This window comes from Branchiostoma belcheri, unplaced genomic scaffold (genome assembly GCF_001625305.1).
Source record: "Branchiostoma belcheri isolate BF01 breed outbred unplaced genomic scaffold, Haploidv18h27 scaffold32, whole genome shotgun sequence".
Lineage (NCBI taxonomy): Eukaryota > Metazoa > Chordata > Leptocardii > Amphioxiformes > Branchiostomatidae > Branchiostoma > Branchiostoma belcheri.
The window spans coordinates 2086881-2108616 of NW_017803932.1; the positions used below are offsets into that span (position 1 = coordinate 2086881).

Consider the following 21736-nt stretch of genomic DNA (forward strand, 5'->3'; position numbering starts at 1 on the left):
AGGCTCACAGGGTGCCTCTGAAGAAAGACAGAACTGATGTTTTGGTGTACTACTTAATGCTCAACACTAAGAACTTGTCATTCCGTTCTGGATGTGTTCTTTATTTCTCAAAAAACCTTTCTTTGACACTGATGTACAATGTACCTTTTGCACATTAATGTCTAGTATACTGCTAACAAGGCATATTTAGTATTAGCGGAAGTAAATGATTTGCCTGGATTTACTTCAAAACATATTAAACACACCAATAGAGCAGCTTGACCCCAGGTAGCCTGGTGGACAGACACACTGTCCAGCCTTACAGGTGCCTCCATTCTCACAGGTAGGTTCACAGGCCATCTCTGAGAAACAACAATAAAGGTCATACATATACCAAACACATGAAGGTGCTGTGTTACTAAGAAATGAAAATGAAATCTAATTTTGTAGAAGCTAGATGAAAACAAAAATGCTTAAGCAGCATAGCACCAGACTGCTTGATATATCCCTACTCAAGTTGATGAGTATTTTGTGTAGACTAAACATGCCTAAGGTGTGGCTCTATAGCTAGCTCCTCAATTATGGGGGCCTTAACATCCCCACTAAAGGACTGGAACCTTTATCAATAGCATGCAAGAAGGTGAAAACCCTAAGGGATAGTATTACCCCTACCAAGCACAAGCAAGCCAGGAGCATTACACTTTGATGGACACATGGAAATGAAGTTGTCTGCAATTTCAGCATTCAAAGCAAGAAAGCATTATGTAATGGAAGCAAGAAGAGAACTTTGGCCCACCAATGGCACAATTATTCCCAAGATAGCCTGGTGGACAGACACACTGTCCAGCCTTACAGGTGCCTCCATTCTCACAGGCAGGCTCACAGGGTGCCTCTGAAGTACATGTAAGATGAGGAGTTAGCATACAAGATATTGATAAAGTAAACCTAAATTATCATCAATAAGAAAACAGAAACAACATTTTCTGATCATATTCAACAATGATGGTAAAATTCAATCAACATAGAACCAACAAAGCATTATGCATTAATTTGACAGAACATTTGCCCACCAATGGCACAACTACGCCCCAGGTAGCCTGGTGGACAGACACACTGTCCAGCCTTACAGGTGCCTCCATTCTCACAGGTAGGTTCACAGGGTGCCTCTGTAGATGTAAATGATGAATAGTAGTCCATTCAAAACTGGAGAAAAAATCTCTTATACAACAAATTCTAAGAGCTGTAAAAGTAAATGTCTCTGCATACTTTATTGAGCTGTATCTTGCAGCCTTTTGTAAGTACATGTATCACATTGACGTTTTCTGCTAAGTTCCAGACCACTGACCAACATTATATGGTGAGTGGCATCCCATTTTTTCAACTTGAAGGAGCATTTCATTTTGTTATATTAAATCCCAAGTTGATCTAAGTTTACCAACCAATAGCACAGCTAGGGCCCAGGTAGCCTGGTGGGCACAGGCATTCGCCAGCCTTACACGTGCCTCCATTCTCACAGGTAGGTTCACAGGGTGCCTCTGAAATATTGCATAATTGTCACCAAAACACTGTCTTGCAGAATCAAATAAAAGGGGCATAATTTTCACATAGTTTAACTTCAAGCAGTTGCATATGCTGAAAGTTTTTTTGGGTTACAGTCTTGATCAGGATATTTTGCCTAAAAACAATTATCCAAGTTTTCTCAATCATTTTATGGAGCATGAACTACCAACAAATACAACCCTGCACAAAATCCAATGCATTATGACTAAGTTAAGGGGTAACAAATTATGACAAAACAACAAAGCTGGAGCTTTAGTTTTGTTTACTTGGAAATGAAATGTACCTAAAAGTCACACAGGCTAACAAAATTGGGAACGGTTGATAAAATTCTAATATGTGTGCCAAGGCTTAAATCAACTTAGTTGCTTTCAAGACATTGAAACACCTGGATCCGTTAGTAAAACGTCTCACATACTGCTAAAAGCGATTTCTCTTATATTGGCCTCACCAATGGCACAGGTCTCTCCCAGGTATCCAGGTGGACAGAGGCACTGGCCTGCCTGGCAAATGGCCCCATTCTCACAGGGTGGCTCACAGGCAGACTCTACCATGTTAAATGGTTGATGATGTACAAATTATGTATAACTTTAGTCATTGTAACAGTAAAAGAACTTGATGTTTCTACTCTTTCAATTTGTATTTCAACATGCTATGATTTTTATATAACATACTTGCTCTGTATTGTATGACCTCAATTGAAAGTTTTTCAAGGTTGAACAATAACAACAATGTCAGTTAAGATGCATCTAACCATAATAATATAGATGACATTCTTGTCCAAAGCTTCACGTTTGGCTGTTGGTAACCTCTAATATGAACAATCTGGGAGTAATGTTAGTAGCTGTAGATTAGTGAATGTCTTAACCACATACCTAGAGCACAGCTGGGTCCCAGATAGCCTGGTGGACAGACACACTGTCCAGCCTTACAGGTGCCTCCATTCTCACAGGTAGGCTCACAGGGTGCCTCTGAAAGCCAAAATCAAGTGTGTTTGTTATGCTGTCCTCATACTGTTTACTTAAGGTCTCAAGCCTAGCAACTGGCTGTGGGAGACTAAAGCCAAATTGTTGAGCATGCACACACTAACACCACTGTCCCTGGTGCTGAACATGCCTACACTGACATCACTATCCCTGTCCTTGGTGCTGAACATGCCCACACTAACACTACTGTCCCTGTCCTTAGGTCTGAACATGCCCACACTAACACTACTGCCCTTGTCCTTAATGCTGAACATGCCCACACTGACACTACTGCCCTTGTCCTTGGTGCTGAACATGCCCACACTAACACTACTGTCCCTGTCCTAAGTGCTGAACATGACCACACTAACACTACTGTCCCTGTCCTTGGTGCTGAACATGCCCACACTAACACTACTGTCCCTATCCTTAATGCTGAACATGACCACACTAACACTACTGTCCCTGTCCTTGGTGCTGAACATGCTCACACTAACACTACTGTCCCTGTCCTTAATGCTGAACATGCCCACACTAACACTACTGTCCCTGGTGCTGAACATGCCCACACTAACACTACTGTCCCTGTCCTCAGTGCTGAACATGCCCACACTAACACTACTGTCCCTATCCTTAATGCTGAACATGACCACACTGACACTACTGTGAATGAATATAGAAATACTAGGACTGTATATGGAAAGGAAGGATATCCCTTTAGCTGTATGACAAATATTTGTTTTGTTTCTACTAGTCTACGACTCTCAGAATTTAGGAAGACCGAAAAATATGACAGGCAAGTGTTCTTGACCTTACATTTTTCACAAATACAACAACCGTATGCAAAGTAAACAAACCTATAGCACAGCTGGGTCCCAGGTAGCCTGGTGGACAGACACACTGTCCTGCCTTACAGGTGCCTCCATTCTCACAGGTAGGCTCACAGGGTGCCTCTGTGAAGCAAGAATAAATTAATGTCATACTTCAAACAGATGGGATAGAGCAGAGTTACAGGTGAGACATACCAGAGAGACAGGTGTCACATTACTACAGATGTGGCACACCAGAGAGACAGGTGGGACATACCAGAACTACAGGTGGGTCCAGAGTAGCCTGGTAGACAGAAACACTGCCCAAACTGACAGCTGCCTCCATTTTCACAGGCAGGATCACAGCCACTCTCTAGTAAGAAAAATAACCAGAGAGACAGTAAACACCAAAATGCAACATATGTACACTTACTGAATAATACATTTCCCTCTAGAGATGACAACAACTCAAAGGTTTTGAGTAAAAATTATTGTATATTTCAAGACTTCCAAGAAATATTCAACTCTCTGCTTCCTGGATTTTCACATGTATCCTGCTGGAGTCTGGATGAACAGATACACAAAGCAAGAGCTCTGCCACCCAAAACAATACTGCTGTTCCCTGAAGTAAGAAGTGCAGCGTTGCACTAAGGTTGGAAGAACTTGCCTCTGCAAGACCTTCCATCTTCCTGAAGTTCGTATCCGAAGACACAGGTGCAGTAGTAGCTGCCAACAGTGTTGACACAATCCTGGTCACATGTTCTGTAGGACTCAATCTCAAGGCCACACTCATCAATATCTGGGGCAAAACATGAAACATTTGTTAAAAATGCAAAAATGTCAGATTTTGAAAATTTCAATTTGATCAGTCATACACGTTGTGTATCTCTTAACTGTGTTTGACATCGCTGGAAAACTTATTCTTTCCATTTGAAACAATATCCCAAATTCAACTTTTTGTGCCCAATTTACATCATTGATTAGTCCAATTTGTGAAAGACACACTTATAGCTACTACATGTAGTACATTATGTACTCACCAATGGCACATGAAGGCCCCATGAACCCTTCTTTACACTGGCAAATGCCATTCTCACAGGTGGCTCCATTTTCACAAGCAGGCTGGCAGGCGCCATCTATACGAAATGGAAATTTAAGGATAAATAGGAAAGAGTTCAGAGGTGGTACAGTTATAACCAGAGATGGGAGCGACAGGAAATAGATTATAGAGATCACAGTCTTGGACTTCATCGATTCATCGACTTTGTCTGCTGACATATCTGCATTATATCATTCAGGAGCTTAAAACTTTGATTTAACTCAGCTGTTTAGATCAGACAGTTAACACCATTTTTCATATTCACCAGAGCAGGTTTTGCCATCAGGGTTGAGGGTAGTTCCTGGTTTACAGAAACAGTGGTAGCTGCCAAAGGTGTTTCTACAGATATCATCACATCCGCCATTCTTCTCCAAGCACTCGTTCACATCTGTGAAACAAAACAACATGAGGTACTGTAAAATCAAATGGTTGTAGGCTAACTTAAGTCTACACTGGCAGCAAGGAAACAGACAACATTCAAATTACAGAATTTTAGGGTAAAAGTAATATGAAGACAAATCTGACCTTGTTGACAGGTTGGTCCATTCAGTCCTGTTGGACAAACACACTTGTTGTTCACACAACTCCCTCCACTCATACAAGCTGGGAAACAGCCAATCTCTGAAAAAAGAATGTTCAAGACAGAATCAAGTCTCAAAAACTGATCATTGGTCAATGAGGTGTGAATCATTTCACAGCTGAGGTGATGTTTTCTTTCACCATTAATACATTATCATGTATTTTCAACTGTGAGTTAAGCATGCTTACCTTTGCATGTCTTGCCATCTGCATTGAGAGTGGAGTCGGGAGGACAGAGACACTGAAAGCTGCCGAAGGTGTTCTGACAGCGATGGGCACATTCAGTCACATTTGTCTGGCATTCATTTATATCTGCAGAACGAAGGAAGTCAGACCATTTTCATCTTGCCTTCACCTCATTCACAGATTTTCAGTTTTCCACAGCACTGGTTTGCAAAAGTATAGGGGCAAACACTGCATAATCATTGTGATTACAGGTAATTGTATTAGATATCACATTGTATTTTAAACAGCTTTTCAAAAGTATGTTTTTATGAAGCCACTCTATTTAAGTTACAAACTGGTAGAAAGCACACAGCCAATGCTAGTCATCTCACCTATAGCACATGTTTTGCCTGTGAGCCCAGGTGGACACACACACTCCTTCTCCACACAACTGCCTCCATTTGCACATGGTGGGCTGCACCCACCAGCTCCTAATACAAGAAAGACTTAGATTATCATATCTGATTCAGTATATTAACAACATTATGCATCAATGGGAGCTGTCACTGCGTTTTCTCTAAACTGTATTGATTTTTTAACTCAGTTCATGAAGATGGTAATTGTTTTTGGTTTCTTTACATCTGTTTGTGTTTGCCTGCATGTTGACTTGCTGCATAAGTAGATCTCTTTAAATTCAATGTTGGCAGTTACAAATGTATTACCTATCTCACAGTTCAGGCCAGTGAAACCGTCAGGACATTCGCAGTAGGAGATGACACAGCTGGTGTAACAGCCGCCCGACACACGACAGGTCCCGCCGTTCAAACACGTCCTGTCACAGGTGGGCTGTGGCGACACTGGAGGGAGAACACATCACTGTCGCAACTCATACAACATCATCTTCTTATATCAGTCACAATTCACAGACATGATTGTGCAACACACCATGCAAAAAGGAATAATGTTTCCTTTTTTTTCACAAGTCATGAAATCTTCTTTCCAACACTTCAATTTCAAACTGTACATCAATAACTCTTCCTTGGGCATGTCATCCCTTACATTTAATAATTTGACCTGTGACTATCACACATCATTAGTCCAAAATGACAGAAAGCTTTCCACTTGGCACTTGATACCAGAAATGCTAGTTCCACTTAATATCTAAAAGTATAGTTGAAAGCAGCCTTTGAGCCACATTGTTCCCACACAGCTAGCGCCACTTGTACAAGTGGGTAGTACTTTTTCAACCTGGTACACAGGTGCGTCCATCAGGGTGCAGGGTGAGGCTGGGTGGGCAGGAGCAGTAGAAGCTGCCGGCAGTGTTCACACAGGTATGGCTGCACTTCCTGTAGCCGCTGCAGTAACCACATGTCTGGAGCACTTGGCACTCGTCGATGTCTGTCAGAAGGAGACAAACAGTACAGTTTGGATAAATCCAGGATAACTGTCGCCAGGATGCCAGACTTTCCAGGGCCTAGACAGGCCAGCTCTTCAGCTCCAGGGCCAACATGCCCCAAGGAAATTTTCCCACAGCCCCCAAGTTAGACCTTTGCATGCTGAATACATCAAGGTAGGGATATATTGATTTTATTGACTTTGCATGAAGACTGAAGAGAGTCTGTCACCTCACCTACACAGTTGATTCCAGTGGAGTCTGGCCTGAAGCCTTGAGGACATTGCATGGGGCAGGGGATGGAGACTTCTGGGCAGCCAGTACCGCTGTCTGTGGCTGTAGGGCAGAGAAGTACAGCAAGTTACATTTTGTAGGTGCCATGTGGTCTTGTGGTTAGGGTTGTTGAATCTCAAGGTTCTGGGTTCTAATTCCTAGCAGGCCCCAGTGTTGTACCTGTGATAAAGGAACTTTACACCCATTTCCTTTTGATTTACCTGTTATGTCAATCCTGGCAGGTCTGTGTCATTATTACTAACCTTGACACCTCCTCCTGTCGGGCATGAGCCTGTATCCAGGGTTACAGGCACAGTAGTAACTGCCATGTGTGTTCACACAGCTGTGATGACAGCCACCTCTGCTGGGCTGGGCACATTCATCACGATCTGACAGAACAGCAAACAACATTGTCACTATACATGAAAACAGAATGCTGAAACAAGATGCAAAATATTTATCAAAGCATTTGCACCAGGAACTGCATGAAGCTTTTTTGCAGCAAACTAATCATCAACTGTCTCATATTTGCAGTCAAAACAACTTTGTACAAGAGTATGACATACAAGGGAAACATGTTTGCAGAGTTATAAAATCTCTGCAAACACTTTCAAAACAAAACCACAAAAGAGTCTGACCTTCACATCTCTTTCCATCAGGTAGCAGACTGAGACCTCTGGGACACAGGCACTGGAACCCTCCTTCTGTGTTCACACACTGGTGGGAGCAAGGGTTGTCTGCTCCACACTCGTTCTCATCTGGAAAACACAACAATCACTGTAATGTCACCAATTCTTTATTCTGTTTTACTCATTTTATATTTATGTTCTTGAGTAGAAGGCTTTATATAAGCAATTGTGCTTTTTGCCTGATACTCGTTATATATATGTGAATGAATAAAAAATTAATAAAATGTCCCCTCACCTAATTTAACATGTAGACAGATGTGATAACCAGGCTAGTATAACTAGTAACTTATTTGTATAAGAAATTAACTAAGCTGCTGGCTGTTAACTGGAGTCACATTCATTGTAGGTTGCCATACGATTTTGACATCACAGTGTTTTCAAGCAGGCTATAGCAGAATGTAAGGTAGTCTGTCCCATTACAAGGCTGAACTTTCAGGACACACGCACAGCTGCCCCAAGGATGCCCTTGGTTTTCATGATGTATGTGACCACACCCTTACCGGCACACTGTCCGTTGGGGTCTATGCTGTAGCCATCTCTGCACACACACTTGTAGCTGCCTATGGTGTTCTGGCAGCTGTGTTGGCATCCATTTCCACCAAGTTCACACTCATTGATATCTGTCAAATGAGAGATACAGTAAATATATCCTACTGAGCGATATCTTCAATACATGTGGTGTCAGTTAAAATGAAGGTGCAAAGCCCTGAAAACCTGATTCGTATCTGAAACCCATCCAGTACAAATGTAAGACAAGGCATTCCTTTTTGACTCACAAGGAAACATATAATGATATATGAACTTAATGGCACAACAATTGTACAGGGTAGAACATATGGCCAAAACAACATGCTTGCCCTGAAGTAGTGCTTAGCACTGAAAGTGCAAGGGTGAGTCCTGGTACTGAAAGTGTAATCTTTGGTACTGAAAGTGTAGTCCTTGGTACTGAAAGTGTAGTCCTTGGTACTGAAAGTGCAGTCCTTGGTACTGAAAGTGTAATCCTTGGTACTGAAAGTGTAGTCCTTGGTACTGAAAGTATAGTCCTTGGTACTGAAAGTGTAGTCCTTGGTACTTAAAGTGCCATCCATAACTGACAATACTGACAATGGTCAAAACAGTTATGTAGAAACCAAAGTCTCATGCTCTTCAGTGCCTGTCTATAGAACTAAATATCAGTACTTGCCGTTACATGTCCTGCCATCACTCCCCAGTGTGTAGCCTGGTGGGCAGGAGCAGGTGAAGGACCCCATCGTGTTCTGACATTCGTAGTGGCACATCCTGGTGTGGACCTGGCACTCATCAACATCTGCAAACCACAACAAACAACTCTGTTGACAGAAAGCTGGATGTCCAAGGCCCCAATTACATTTGTCCTGTTTAAAATTGTTTCTTCCACAAGTTGTGTCCATTTTTGATTAGTAGTTCAGTCAGACTTAGTCTTTAACATCTATGTCTGTTTTAATGAAGTGACAAATTTGGGGGAAAATTCTTTCAATCTGAAATAATGCAGTGCATTTTTTTCCATAACTGACATTTATGTCAAGCTATGACCTGTGCTTATCATCAATGCCATGTTTTTTTTCTTGTGACCTTTTTGTGGTCTGTGGTTAGGAAATCCCCCACCCATGTGCTGTCACTTAACTGTACAAATAACACACACAAGCAAATGCACCCAAAACAAGACCTCCATACTCGGAGGTATACATATTCCACGCCACCATACTGGTCATACTTTCCACTGAAGAGTTTAAAGTCATGGAACAAGAATTACAATAGAGTTGACTCACCCACACAGTTCTGTCCGTTTTCATGCAGCTTGTAGCCGTCAGGACAGTGACATGTGTAGCTGCCATAGGTGTTGGTGCAGCCCTGCTGGCAGACTCTGGTCCCGTAAAGCTCACACTCGTCTATATCTGCAAGTTAAAGTGTGACTTTTAACATGAACATGGCTCAAAATCCCTGCCTGCCCTTGCAGGTAAAAAAAATCTGAAAATCTACAGGTGAAAAAAATTCATGCACCACCATTTAGTCAATTTTAGCTTAATATGGAACATGCTGTAACCAGCTCGTAAATGATGGTGATGATTTCAAATAAATGTACTTCTGAATCAAAAATCTCTTCTTGCAGTCTGATTTTTAGAAGATTACAGCTAGTTACACTAAAATGAAACTAATATATGCAGTTCATGGATGTTTCTTCTACATCAGATATGTACAGAACCCTGACTGGGTCAAAGAAACTGTATCCTTAGCCTGTCTGCCAAAGCCTGTCCTAGTCTGTCACATGTTTTGTACCAAGTTATTCCCTGTACCATTCCTCTGAATCATTTTGAGCCAGACTGCAGACTTGCCCTTCCTACCTCAGTGCCTCCCATCTTCCTAAGTTTGTACCTGATAGGGTTATATGCAGATGATTCTGAAGATGAAGAACCTACCTCCACACCCACGACCATCAGATGTCAGAACAAATCCCCGGTTACAGGAGCAGAAGTAGCTGCCCACGTTGTTCATGCATGTCTGCTCACACCGACCTCTGTCAGGCTGCCGACACTCGTCTATATCTGCAGCAGGGAAAAGGAACACTGACTGAAAACCATTGAATAACCTGTTGCTTACTTCATTCTGATTTGCAAAATAAAATGTAGATGTACCATTCCGGGTCTGAATCAACCTGATCAGAATCAGGCAAAAAATCAATTTACTTACTGTGGCCTTATGTCAGTTTACAGGCAATACTGACTACCATTGTCACTAGAACTAAACTTTCAGCTTCATAAAATCTACTAACCAACACATCTCCCTCCTTCCATGTTGTAGCCCTGGGGACAGGCACACTGGTAGGACCCAATGGTGTTTACACACGCCCCCTGGCAGATCCCAGAAGTCACTGCACACTCATCTATGTCTGGAAAAAAGGAGTCATCACATTGCCAACTGTTGCTGGCCTCACTTCCTCCCAGCTTGTAAAGAGATTATTCAGTCTGCAAACTTAACCTTAAGACTAATGAGAGCAATCTGCATTAATGTTCAAAATCCTCCTCTTTTTCCATATCAGTGGTACTGAATGACACCTGCAAGGATCGACCTTATACCTGCACAGGTGCTGCCATCCTCCAACAGCCGGAAGCCTGGTCTGCAGGTGCACTTGTAGCTGCCGTAGGTGTTCTGGCACTGGTGGTGACACCTGGGACGACCCTCTGTGCACTCGTTGATATCTGACAACACATTTTCAAAATATATATTATTCTAATCATCTGTTTCAGTGTCAATCTTGCTTCTAAACAACTCACACTGTCAGCATCACAATCACTTCAACTGACATTGTAGATTAATGACATCACATTACATGGGAACAGAGAATGTGTTAACTGGAACATGACTTGTGATTCTACCCACTACATGATGATCATCATTTTTATCTTTCTTTTTATCAGACCAAGAAATCAGAGGTTTCAATCGTCTTGGAATTATCATAGAGTTTTTGTAAAGTTATTGGTATAACAAAAGAGATGGTCCTTGCAGGCTGCAAGAGCAAGAACCTACCTGTCTTGACCAGCGCCATGTTTTTAAGATTTACAGTACACAAAACACCTACCCATGCAGGACCTGCCGTTATTAAGCAGTCTGAAGCCATGCTGACAGGAACACTGAAAACTGCCCAACGTGTTCTGGCAGATCTGGTGACACGGGCGCCAGTTGTCCTGAGAACACTCATCCTCATCTGGAACATACAAAAACAGCTTAGATGGAATATCTGATAAACACCCAACAGGCATCTCCACTGGACCTGCTGGGGTGTCAGGGACAGGATGAAAGAGGAAATTCAGTACATCTGAGTAGCTCAACTGTTCATTGAGTTCATTTGAGCTGAACAGGTTCCAGATCACTTTGAACCTTTCACATTCTACAGGGCTTTCATGACTGTCACAATAAAATAAATAAAAGAGCTGATTAAAACTCTGTACTGATGTAGAAGAGGGGGTAACTCACCGATACATTTAGTGCCGTCTGCATCCAGCTTGAAGCCCTCCAGACAGGTACAAGTGAACCCCCCCTCGCTATCCCTGCACCCCTGGCTGCAGTGAGACTGTGCACATTCATCGATCTCTATGGAAAAACAACAAAGTCAATGGCAAGGCATACTGTTACAGTATCATTTATTTTTTTAAAGTTTTAGGTTTTAAAAGTTGGGGTTTGATCCCACTATTTCCCTAATGCAAGGCAAACCCTAGGCTATTGCACCAGTTCTGGCAAACTGAAGTACATGTCAGTTTCAACCTACTTCTGCTTGTCCATGACTTATCAAGAATGATAACCTTTGTGACCTTCTCACCATCTGGATCTGAAAGAATGGATTCTTCAACCCTTCCTGCTAATGCAAAATGTTCCTCCGGAAATAGGTCTCTAACCTTGCACATGTAGTGCAGTGACACATTATCCCAGGGTCCCTGGTTCAGGGCCAAATCCTGTACCTTTTCCAAAAACTGCACTTTTTTCCTTCATGGTCTTCCTACATGACCTTCCATGTCAAGTTTATTTTCGTTCTATTATATTTCAAGTTTGTTGCATTTTGACTTGTCTTCACAAGCGAAGGTTTTTTGAACTTCAAGGTTCTCCACTCTGACAGGACCTCTGATGGCTGAGAAGGCCACTTCTTTTGTTAACATCATATAGCTGTATCAGTAGCCATATGCACATGCAGTCTATATCAACACCAGATAGGATTACTATAATAATTATACTAGTAACAGTACGGTCACATTCATCATTGGTCCTCCTACAACTTTGATGCCATGGAATTCTCAAACAGGCGGTGACAGAACTACCAACAAGAATCTATTAGGCAGCCTTTTCCGTAACTAGACAGTCCCAAGAATGCCCTCAGTTTGTGAACATCACTATAAAAGGTACATTGTAGGTCATGTTCCTCACCCACACACTGCTCCCCATACGGTGTCTGCTGAAGCTCGAAGCCAACACCACAAATTTGCTCTCCAGTTGGACAACCACTGATGCAATTTCCTGTTCCATTAGGAAAAAAATAACATACTACATTGTCAACTGCACTGCGTGCCTGCAAAGCTGGCGTGCTACGCCGAAGGGCAGTTACTGGCTATACCAATACAGATACGGAACTGTACATCATGACTATAGCTGGATACAATTTAATTGAACGTCAGCCACCCAGCACAAAACAGCACCTCCATACTCAGAAGTAACAACATTACATGTCAATGGTATTCATGTGATGAAGTTCTTACTGAGAGGTAGGATTGTACATTGAGTCAGAATTGTGACTCACTGACCTCCAATGACAACAGAAGCAGTCATCCCTGGTACTGGAGCACAGGTTCTTCTGTTGGGCTGGAGGACGAAGCCGGGCTGACAGCTGCAGTAGTAACTGCCCACAGTGTTCTGACACTCCTGTTCACATAGTCTGTAGGAGTTCCCGTACCTCGTGCACTCGTCCACATCTGCAGGGACATTTGATTTGTAAGTTTGAATTGTGTCGGTGATATTTTGAAATCGAGTTCACCCCATTTCCTGGGTCTGATCTTTTGACGTCCTGTTATTCTGCATTTCAACCACTACACCACCCACGTGCTATCAACCTACAAGTACTTTGTCCGGACACACATCTTGCAAATTTTCAAGGATATGTGATCTGACAGCGTTGTATTTAGTACTGAATAGATGTTGATATGATGTGTGCACCTACAGGGTGCTGTACCCATCAAACAGCATGAGCTGTACCACTGTTATGGAAGGTGTCAATGGAAGATTCTGCTGACCTGCGCAATATCTGCCATCCTCCTTCAACGTGTATCCATGGTAACAGGTGCAGATGGGCTGGCCATTGACCAGCTGACACTGCTGTTCACAGCCAGCAGTGGCGCAGCTGGTTGGCTGTCGCTGAGTGGGCTGTCCAGGCTGACATCCTCCATAGGTAACACAAAGCGTTGGCTGTCCACAGCCATAACCACTGCATAGTGTTGATACATGTCCTGTAGTTGGAAAGAATTTAACCATTGTCACACTGACATGTCAGTTTACCAGACGGACTTTAGATCATTATATACTAGTCCAACATTACTATAATTATAGTCACTTCATGAACAGCATTGATGAATTTCTCAGTTTTTGTTTTCTTATATTAAAAGTTCATAGCCCGATATCCAAACCTATTATAGCTACCAAGTGTCATTTGTCCTCTACACAAGACACTCTGCAGCTATCCAGTGAAAGGTTTCACTCACCAAAGGCTAACCATGAGTTCAAGCCATGAGTTCAAGCACCCGAAAAAGTTAGGGCATCCCTCATTAAACATAAAAAAAGGCCATCCATGACTTCTTGAGTTACCCTGTACACAAATAACCTGAACCCAAAACATAACCTCTCAGTGAAGGTAGAAAGTAAACAGCACAGAAAACATTTAACTCCAAATGCACCTGTCATGCTCTCATATCCCGTTACCATGGGCCCTCCTGAAGCCAGCATTACAAATATTTGACCTGCATTTCTTAGACTGTATACACAACTGAACCAGGCATACGTCACCCCTGAGCAGCTGTCAGATATGGTCATATCAGCCCACCTTGTTGTGGTTTAGCGGGTGTGGGCCAGGCAGGGCTGATTAAGGTGTTAGACATCCTGTGTGTCTTGAACATGTTATGTCTGGGATAGTGCTGCGTACCGATACCACAGAAATAATTTATTTACAGGCCCAAAATACCACTTCCTGAATTCCTCTACACACTGCCCCCTTACTACCAGCTGGCGTGTGCTGGGTCACCTTCAGGCATGATCTCCCTAGCAATCAACTGAGAAAATCACCTCCCACCCACCATGCAATCAAAGTTTTTAGGTGAGTGAGTGAGTGAGTGAGTGAGTGAGTGAGTGAGTGAGTGAGTGAGTGAGTGAGTGAGTGAGTGAGTGAGTGAGTGAGTGAGTGGGTGAGTGGGTGAGTGGAGGGAGGGAGGGAGTGAGTGAGGGAGTGACTCGGTAAGTTTATGTGTTATTATCATAGTACATGTAACACATAAACTTAATATTTACTGCTCTAACTTTATACTTCCTAAAATGTAGGGCAGCAAACCTTTCTAGAACTGTAGGGCACTGAAAAAGATCTAAGAAAAGATCCATGACCCACAACCTACCTTTAACCTTCTCCAGAAGTCCCATCTGTGCCTTATTTGTTCTGGACCTGCATGTATTACACATATCCTCCAGTGCCATATAGATACAATATTGTACCAGGTTTGCCTTTCTTCAAACTTAGTGAGTTCTTAATGTAAAATTTTGTTAATTGGAGATATCATGCACAATTTGATTTTTTTCGTGAATCTCTTACTACTGACAGTTTTCTTCATGATTGTGAATTTCTCTGTCTATATTTCTCTCTGGTATCCAGCCAACTCCCAGACTAGCTTCTGGGACCTCTTAACCTAACTTCCTGTGTCTGACCTTTTGTGGTTTTTAGTTGGAATTCCTTTTCTCTGCAACTGTCGCCAAAATGAACAAATAGTACTGTTATGCAAACACGTCGACCCATTTTTCTCAAACCGCAAACTTCTGCTACCACAAACAAAGTGATTTACAGTTACCAAATGCCAATGCAAAGTAAGAACCTCTTAAATGCACAATCCACCATGTCTTTTATTCGTCCAACATATAAATGTAATAACCTCCTTCAAATTTATACTGTGAGTGACTGTACAGTAAATTCATTGGTTTTACTTTGTGGTTGGAGGGAAAGGGAGGTGGTTTGCTATGATTTGAATTTTAATGGAACCCCAAAGATATAACAACCACAAAGTTTCAAGATTTATAGTACGCCATGAATGGAAGTGTGGCCCCTAAATGTTCCACCCACCATGCATAGGCACTGTGCCAAAGTCAATGTCAAAGAGGTACCACTCCAGGGTATGTCCAGTTCTCATTTCTGCACCTGTAAACCATCTAAACCTCATCCACAAATTGGTCAGTATTGAACCACTTGTAACCCAACCTGGTGGGAAGCCTGCTGGGGACGACCCAGACCAATTACGAGGTCAAGGTCAAGTGTCATTTCCTTATAATGCTGAAGACTGCCTGAAGTGGTTCTCACTGGTGATAGCTCAACCTCAGGAGATTAGATACAGACTAACCCTCCTGACATCACTGTACATGTAGAAACTTTGGTGTTGGTTTCATTTCGCAGTAAGATTCGCAGGTAAGATTTCTCACTGTGTTTTCAATTTGCAGTTGATACAATTCTGTAGTACAGTAGTCATACTATATAAGATATATATTCATGGTGGAAAGGTCACCACAAAAATTGAAAAAATATAAGACCACCACAAAAGTTTTACACCTTACAGTAGTACACAGTCATATTGAATTTTACATGTTTTATCTACATCAATATGTTTTACCTACCTGCACAATACCAGGTATACTGTTCAGATTAACTGTGACCTTGATAAAACACTTGACCCTTGGCACTCTTGAAGGACAGGTTACATCACTTGTGGGACAGGTTGACTGAACTGTGAAATCTAATCAGTTCTGCAGATTAGGCTCGGATTTATACTCACTGGAAACAGCTCTGCCCTCTCAAGGCTGGGTCCTCTAGAAGTTCAACTGGGACTCATGGCTATCTTACAGGTAAATCTGTGCTATGCTATGATCCAGAATGGGACAATTTTAAAAGTATATTGTACAATGTACGCCAGTTCAAAACAAGACTTAAATATCATTAGGTTGTCCCATCTGAGAGGACAACCTGAATCATACCCTAAGCTAGGTACTCATTTTCACTCAGTCATGAGGAAAGGGGAAGGGCAACACTGGGGCCTGCCAGGGATGTGAACCCAGATAACCTTCAGATTCTAAGTCAAAGACCCTTCAAGACCAGAAGACCACCTTGCCACCATAAAATAAACTCTGCCTACCCAAAAATACACATTTTGAAACTATCCTGAACCTTCCAAGTGGAGTGCACCATCCTCAGGCACGGCACCTTTTCCTACTTAGCCTCTCTTCATGAAGGGCATAACCGCAAGACTGATCCTGTTATCTGTCTGCACCCACCGCATGCTCACCTGAAACATGATGCCCAAACTGTGCTGCTTCTCTTCTGGGTGACAGTCTACATGAATTTATTAGTCAATTCCTCAAACTTTCCTTTTGTAGCTCTTTTAACCTTTACTTAGAAAAACATTGCATCTGACATAATTCCACCAAGTCACATGTCCTATCCAGACTGGAAAAATGCGTCTTAACTGCACTAGGATTTTCAAAGGGACATCAATATACAATGTATGTAACCTGGCAGAGAAATGTTAATGGAGGTTACATACATTCCAAGTGACTTTGTATGATTGTAAAGATATCAGGTATAATGTGTCCATACCTCTGTCCACATACTGGGGATCTTGTGCTCCACCAGTAGACTCCACCACTTCTCTTGCAACAGGATAGGGTTCTACTAACGCCGCAGCATTGAAGTCTTGGTCCACCTGCCGAGGAGGCACTTTGGGCCTTTTCTTGATTGTTATTCTCTTCAGAACTCGTATTCTTCTGTATGGGGTTGAATGCTCTGCAAATGGACAGAGGGGGTAACTGTAAATCCATTACAGACATACTACATACTTTTGCGGTGGTCTAGTTGTTAGTTCTGCGTGTAATTTTTGGTCACTTGAAAAACCAGACAGGCTGGAATTCACCTGCCTTTGAAATAACACAGCTTTGTTGCCAGATGCACAGACTGCTCTTAGCCAATGTTTCAGAAGACTACATTTAGTACAAACCCATGGGACCACATACCTTTTGATAGATCTACTGGTAGAGGAGGAAGACCTTCCTGGACTGAATAAACATCTGAAACAAGACAATGCAAAAGCTGAACAGTGCAATGAACAACACAACATCTACATTATGTAACGTTACTTCACACCATGAAGAGATGGTTTGACATACTACAATAGCCTGGTACAGAAACTTTGAAGGCTGAGAGACCAGAAGTGCACAAACCTAACTTGCTGTGACAAGCCCAAAGGGCACAGTAGCTGTGTAGAGATCTAAGTGGACCTTCCTGTCAATTTGCAATTACAGAATCAGCACTGGTTGAACACTGGTTGATCCGGCGTGGATCCTGATCGACACATGGATTGACATGATCAACTCTTGGATTGACGCAATTGACTGCATGATATTACGTGGATGGGTATGGGAAGCAAAGATAGGGAGGCCAGTGGGTGAGGTTTCCCAGTAGCATTTTTGTGGTAGCAAATCTGGAAATACATGTATTGCTATTTTTGCACCCTCTCAGCTCATGGAAGGTGAATTTGTAATTAATATATGGTGTTGTGTGTAACTGCCTACAACCATATCAACGAAAAAACAGTATGTGTCCCCTGAGATGGTGTGGATGTTATAGTAGCACTTTTCATAATAAACGCCTTTACTTGGCAAAGTGATGTGTTCCCAGAACTCTAGTTCTTAATAGCTTTAATAGGCTTTTTACGCATTTTGGGATCCATGTACAATAAACTGTTATCCTGTGCCTGAATCTTGTGGATAAAGGGATCAGCTGGTCATTTCATTTCAGTGTCTGAACTCCTGACTGTAATAAATCTAGCCCAGTCAGCTAAATTCTACATCCACATGTTAACTGTAAATTCAACTTTTAAGGTGGTTATATATCGTGGGAAAAATCTCTTCACAGGTTTTTACATTTACAGTTCTGTAGTACTGTTATAGTCACTTAACACATTGGATATGCATATTCTTAGCTTTATAAATTTGCTGTAAACTACAGTAACTACAACGAAATTGCTATCAAACAAGAACTGTCATCAGAGAATGACTGTTATAAGAGAATGACTGTTATAATTGAAAAGCCAAAGAACAGACATGACATATGATGCATCATAATTCACACAGTACAGGCAAAATCTGTTCAGAGTTACTCTTGTTAGCTCTGCCGTATACATACTTTTTTGTCCCGGTCTGTTTTGGCCTTGTAGATAACCTCCTCACCCAATGTTCAACTGTAATACCTGATGTTGAAGGGCCATGTGGTAACAATTTGCCAACGGTCTGGGGTGAGCCCAGTGGTGCTATACAGGTAAAGCATCAACCTGTGACTCACAGAAGGCTTAGTTTTCTCACATAGGAAAAACACACTAGGCTCAAGACTGAGCAAAGAACTATTTAATTTGAAATGTTATATTAAACAGCATAATACAATCATATCCTTCTTGGCAAAGATAAACACAAGTAGTTTCAATCTGAGAAATTTAATGTGAGAATGTATAATATTATATATATGCAAATTAAGTCTGACATTTCCATAGTTACTGGACTAATTATTATCTACATCATAGTCTATATTACATTACATTTTTCTTTTATGTCCATGACCTGGTTGATTTCGAAAATTGAATTGGCATGGTTCACGGGTGTTTTTGTGGTTAGTTACCTCTCAACTGCAACCTCTCCACCACAAATTCAAATACACTGCAAATGTCTCCCTTGTACTACTGCAAAACCTCCATTAATTTCTATCCTACTGGTACTGCGAAATAAAGACACTGCAAAAGTAAATGAATTTACAGTAAGTTAAACTGGTGAAGTTGAACTGGATTGTTGAACTGGACAGAGTTTCCACAAGCTCATACATAACTATGCCACCTTGTTTCTCATGTTATACCTGGCCAGGAGCCAGCCAGGGTACTTGTAGATAGAGCCAAGTCCCAAGTCAAGCATGCATTTGAAGCCAACTACAGGGTCATTGGGGATGCTACAACACCACTGAGCACCTGGAAATAAAAGTTCTGCTGAACCCGTATAACCCCTCAGCACTAGACCACTTTAGGAGTTGAGGGATGTAGTTCTACGGGGGATAAGTGCCAGGGAAAACAGAGGAGACCTACTTATTCCAAATCCAAATTGGTAAAAATTTTCACCATTTGCACGTGTGACTTTACACCTAATCTACGAGGTACATTGTATACTACCAGGTATACCAGATATTAACTGAATATAGATAATTTTCCAGAATTTACATTGTACTATGGAGACCGGTACCAATTAATGGTCACAGCCCTGCGCTGGCACTATGGCATTGTTTAAGTTCTGGAAATGCCAAAAGATACTGGTTGGCAAGAACTTCTAACTACCGACAGATGGTTTAAAGGTCTGTTTTAGAGTCTATGCGGCAAATGTGAGCAGCACCTTCTAGCATTGCAACAACCCCAAAAAGTTTTTTGTCAGTACACTCGGTACAAGTTCACAAGTTGACAATGATGGGATGTGACATGGTCTGTGTCTCTGTTGCCTGTTCACATTCATTAGAGCAGTCCTTCAGTCCCTAATTAACGATGCCACCTACCGAGAGACATCCTCATTAGCACCATATGAAACTTTCATTCCTGCCATACTTTCAATGGCACTTTCAGCTTTCAATAATACATTGCCAAGTACATGTTACTTTTTACAGTGTTATAATTCAACCTAGTTGTTGACCAGACAAGAAATCCCTGCCTGTCGCCATTTATATATTGGTGTGTTTGATGTTTCAAACCCTGGGTTGTCTGATATAATAGTTAGTACTGTAAATCGTGATACTTTCACTGTGGTTTCATTTCGAAGTAGTATGTTAGGAAAAGGAGGTTTTCAGTGTTTTTTAAGTTTGAAACAATTTTGTTGTAAAGTAGGCTGTACAAGGATTTTCCATATATTTACATATTCCCAGTGTCGTGAATTCTGAGCAGAAAGGACACTGCGAAAATAAAACCACCATGAGAGCTTCACGATTTACAGTATGGTGTGTGTGTGATGTTTGATGCTATCTCCGCCAGACTTCCTCCTACTCCAGTCAGTTACAGGCTTCCCCCCTGGGTCACAGAGCAGACTCCTACTGTCCTGATACTATTTACAATGTACTTGTTTTTACCTCCAGGCGCTCGTCTGTTTGTAGGTATATTTGGATACACTAGAGTGGCAGGAAGGGGGTTGTAACTATAGATTGACCTGAAGGTCAAGTTGGCAGTTGAAATAGTCTCCCTGCAGGCTGGGGGGAATGGAGTCCACCCACACAGTTTATTGTGGGTATATACCCACTTAAGACTCGTAACAAGCATGACAATAAGCTCTCAGTCTGCAAGGTTTCTGTCCTAGGGTCCATTGAAAGTATGTCAGATGGTTTTGCCAATAAAAATTCTAAAAACATCTCTATGGTTTGAAACCACTGTAGACAACTTCGAAATCTGCATTCAAGCCATATGTGACACATCCTGACTGCCCTGGCCCTTGGTAGGAGATTTTCTGGACTATATTTACCTGGCCTGAGGGTATTTTCTACATCATCCTGGCAGCTGATATGGTAGCCTTGATGGGGTCCCGCGGGACAGCGGCAAGTGTAGGGCGCAATGCACACTCCGTTTCCGCAGCCAAAAGGGCAGTGTGCTGCAACAGAACAAAGCAGAAACTAATGGTTAAATCCTTATTACAAGGCATGGTCAGAACTGATAAGAATGAATCGGTTTATTATTGGATTATCAACAATGAGGTCAGATGACTTCATAACACTTTCATATTATTATGCATCCGCTGACTTTCTCAGTCACTGAGAATGATAGCGGATACTGTCTGAATTGTCTGATTCTTCAGAGAATTTAGCAAGTTGATCTATTCATTTTCTATCATGTGATGTTCTCTCTTACTGTGCCTTATACGAAAGAAGGAAGTCAGTGAAAAAAGACGTCTCAGTAACAGCAGAAAATCTTGATCATCTAGCCAAGTCAACTCAAACAAGAATTCCGAGATTTCATACCTCCATGAAATATGGGCTTGATATGTAAATATAAATTTCCTCTTTAATTATGCAAATTACCTCCGCATTAGCATGATATATGCATCATGATGTATGTTAACTTTTGATTAACTTACAGATGTCCCAAGTATGACATTCCCATTATTCACCATTAAGAAATCATAGATTTTTTGCATTAATTATGCAAATTATGTCATATTTGCATAATTAGTATCTGTTGATGTTCTGCCTGCCATAGGTTGCATACATTACATGCATGAAAGTAGTATAATGTAAAACACTGCAATAATAGAATTTCCTCATTAATTATGCAAATTAAGTCCTCATTTGCATAATTTGCATTTAATCATGTACATCTCTCTCCCAGCTACCTACACACCCAAAATTATGAAAATATGTTGTTCCTATC

The 21736-nt window shown here is 41.6% G+C and overlaps 1 protein-coding gene across 25 annotated transcripts in view; it reads right to left on the reverse strand.

The window, feature by feature from the left end:
* LOC109474809 (kielin/chordin-like protein) overlaps positions 1-21736 on the reverse strand; it is a 68585-nt gene that overhangs the window by 31200 nt on the left and 15649 nt on the right. For 13 of the 25 annotated variants that reach the window (XM_019775182.1, XM_019775170.1, XM_019775175.1 and 10 more), the window contains exons 3-35: positions 20835-20960; positions 17316-17369; positions 16903-17088; positions 13301-13513; positions 12815-12982; positions 12441-12530; positions 11499-11615; positions 11104-11229; positions 10601-10723; positions 10297-10413; positions 9944-10069; positions 9296-9421; positions 8692-8814; positions 8009-8128; positions 7458-7577; positions 7083-7208; positions 6784-6882; positions 6402-6551; positions 5876-6010; positions 5546-5644; positions 5178-5300; positions 4935-5030; positions 4675-4797; positions 4351-4446; positions 3978-4109; positions 3588-3683; positions 3359-3454; positions 2412-2507; positions 1988-2083; positions 1419-1514; positions 1050-1145; positions 776-871; positions 246-341 (exon numbers count right to left, since the gene is read on the reverse strand). In XM_019775182.1, coding sequence (XP_019630741.1) covers positions 246-341; positions 776-871; positions 1050-1145; positions 1419-1514; positions 1988-2083; positions 2412-2507; positions 3359-3454; positions 3588-3683; positions 3978-4109; positions 4351-4446; positions 4675-4797; positions 4935-5030; positions 5178-5300; positions 5546-5644; positions 5876-6010; positions 6402-6551; positions 6784-6882; positions 7083-7208; positions 7458-7577; positions 8009-8128; positions 8692-8814; positions 9296-9421; positions 9944-10069; positions 10297-10413; positions 10601-10723; positions 11104-11229; positions 11499-11615; positions 12441-12530; positions 12815-12982; positions 13301-13513; positions 16903-17088; positions 17316-17369; positions 20835-20960 — 3882 coding nt within the window. The remainder of the gene's footprint in view (positions 1-245; positions 342-775; positions 872-1049; positions 1146-1418; positions 1515-1987; positions 2084-2411; positions 2508-3358; positions 3455-3587; positions 3684-3977; positions 4110-4350; positions 4447-4674; positions 4798-4934; positions 5031-5177; positions 5301-5545; positions 5645-5875; positions 6011-6401; positions 6552-6783; positions 6883-7082; positions 7209-7457; positions 7578-8008; positions 8129-8691; positions 8815-9295; positions 9422-9943; positions 10070-10296; positions 10414-10600; positions 10724-11103; positions 11230-11498; positions 11616-12440; positions 12531-12814; positions 12983-13300; positions 13514-16902; positions 17089-17315; positions 17370-20834; positions 20961-21736) is intronic. The other 12 variants (XM_019775193.1, XM_019775192.1, XM_019775191.1 and 9 more) reach the window with 10 other exon arrangements.